The following is a 1,266-nucleotide window of genomic DNA, read 5'->3' on the forward strand; positions in this document are numbered from 1 at the left end:
GCGCCCCCGTCTGACAGAAGGACCCTCGGGAGCAAGCGGAGTCGCGTAAGAGGAAGGCGGGCGAGGCTCTCGGCGAGGGCGCCAAACCAAAGGTCCTCCCCTTCAGCCCGGAAACGTCGGCCGTCATGGCCGCCGCCGCCGCCTCCGCCTCCTTGGACAGTCGGATGAGGATGATGGACGCGTGCGTGGCGTCCTCGTCCGCGCAGACCTCCCAGGCGATTGACGGCAGCCAGGAGCCGGGCTGCGTGCCCCGGCCCGCCGACTTCTTGGGCGACGCCATGGGCGGAGATATCTTCAACTGCCGCCGCTTCATTGGCCCGCAGCATCATCACCGTCGTCGCCAGCGCCAGCAGCACCACCACCACCATCATCATCATCACCATCACGAAGGGTAAGTCGTCGCCGCCGCTTGCCCCGCCCCGCCCCGCTCTCTCTGAGCGAGTTGCGTTTGCGCGCGCAGGGCCGCGGCGGAGGACATGCTGAGCGCCGACGACGTGAGCTGCAGCAGCTCGCAGGTCAGCGCCAAGTCGGAGAAGAACATGGCCGACTTTGACGGCGAGGAGTCGGGCTGCGAGGAGGAGCTGGCCCAGATCAATTCGCACGCCGAACTCAGCTCACATCTGCAGCAGCACCTCCCCAACCTGGCGTCCATCTACCACGAGCACCTGGTGCAAGGTACGGACCAAAAAAAAAAAAAGTTGCGACGATTTTTGGGCTGAGGATAAAGAATATATGCCTGAGTAATATTGAGTACGAGGTCCGCAGTCGCCGCAGAACTCGTTTTCTGTCAAATCCATAGCTGTGTATTTTATTTTGTATTTTATTTCTTTATTTTTTTTGAAAACGCCAAGGTGTGGCGGCGAACGTAAACCCGATGGAAGTCATTGTCTTCACCTTTATTGGAGTGTTTTTTTTTTTTTGCCGCCCAGGTCCGACCGCGCACAAACACCCGTACTCGGGCGGCCACGCCGTGACCGACGTCAACCTGGACAACGTTTGCAAGAAGGGCAACACGCTGCTGTGGGACCTGGTGCAGGACGACGACGCTGTACGTAAACATGTAAAAAAATGGATGGCCATGTCAGTTTTTCGATTTATTATCATTATTATTTGAAAACAAAATCAACTCAAATGGGTTCAAGAAAGTACATGAAAGAAAGAAAAAAAAAAAAATCCACCCAAAATATCGAGTCCGAGGGTTTTCCCTCCTCCCTTGATTGCTTTTCAAATGTATTTTGATCGAGCGTCTTTTGCGGTCCCCCAGCC

At 55.9% G+C, this 1,266-nt stretch overlaps 1 protein-coding gene across 1 annotated transcript in view; it reads left to right on the top strand.

Annotated features, from left to right (window-relative positions):
- Nucleotides 1-1,266, top strand: part of usp34 (ubiquitin specific peptidase 34) — a 47,800-nt gene that overhangs the window by 7,620 nt on the left and 38,914 nt on the right. Inside the window, 3 exon segments of the mRNA XM_019889635.1 lie at nucleotides 18-391; nucleotides 461-675; nucleotides 930-1,200. Coding sequence (XP_019745194.1) covers nucleotides 18-391; nucleotides 461-675; nucleotides 930-1,200 — 860 coding nt within the window.

The sequence above is a fragment of the Hippocampus comes genome, unplaced genomic scaffold, assembly GCF_001891065.2.
Source record: "Hippocampus comes isolate QL1 unplaced genomic scaffold, H_comes_QL1_v1.1 scaffold301, whole genome shotgun sequence".
NCBI lineage: Eukaryota > Metazoa > Chordata > Actinopteri > Syngnathiformes > Syngnathidae > Hippocampus > Hippocampus comes.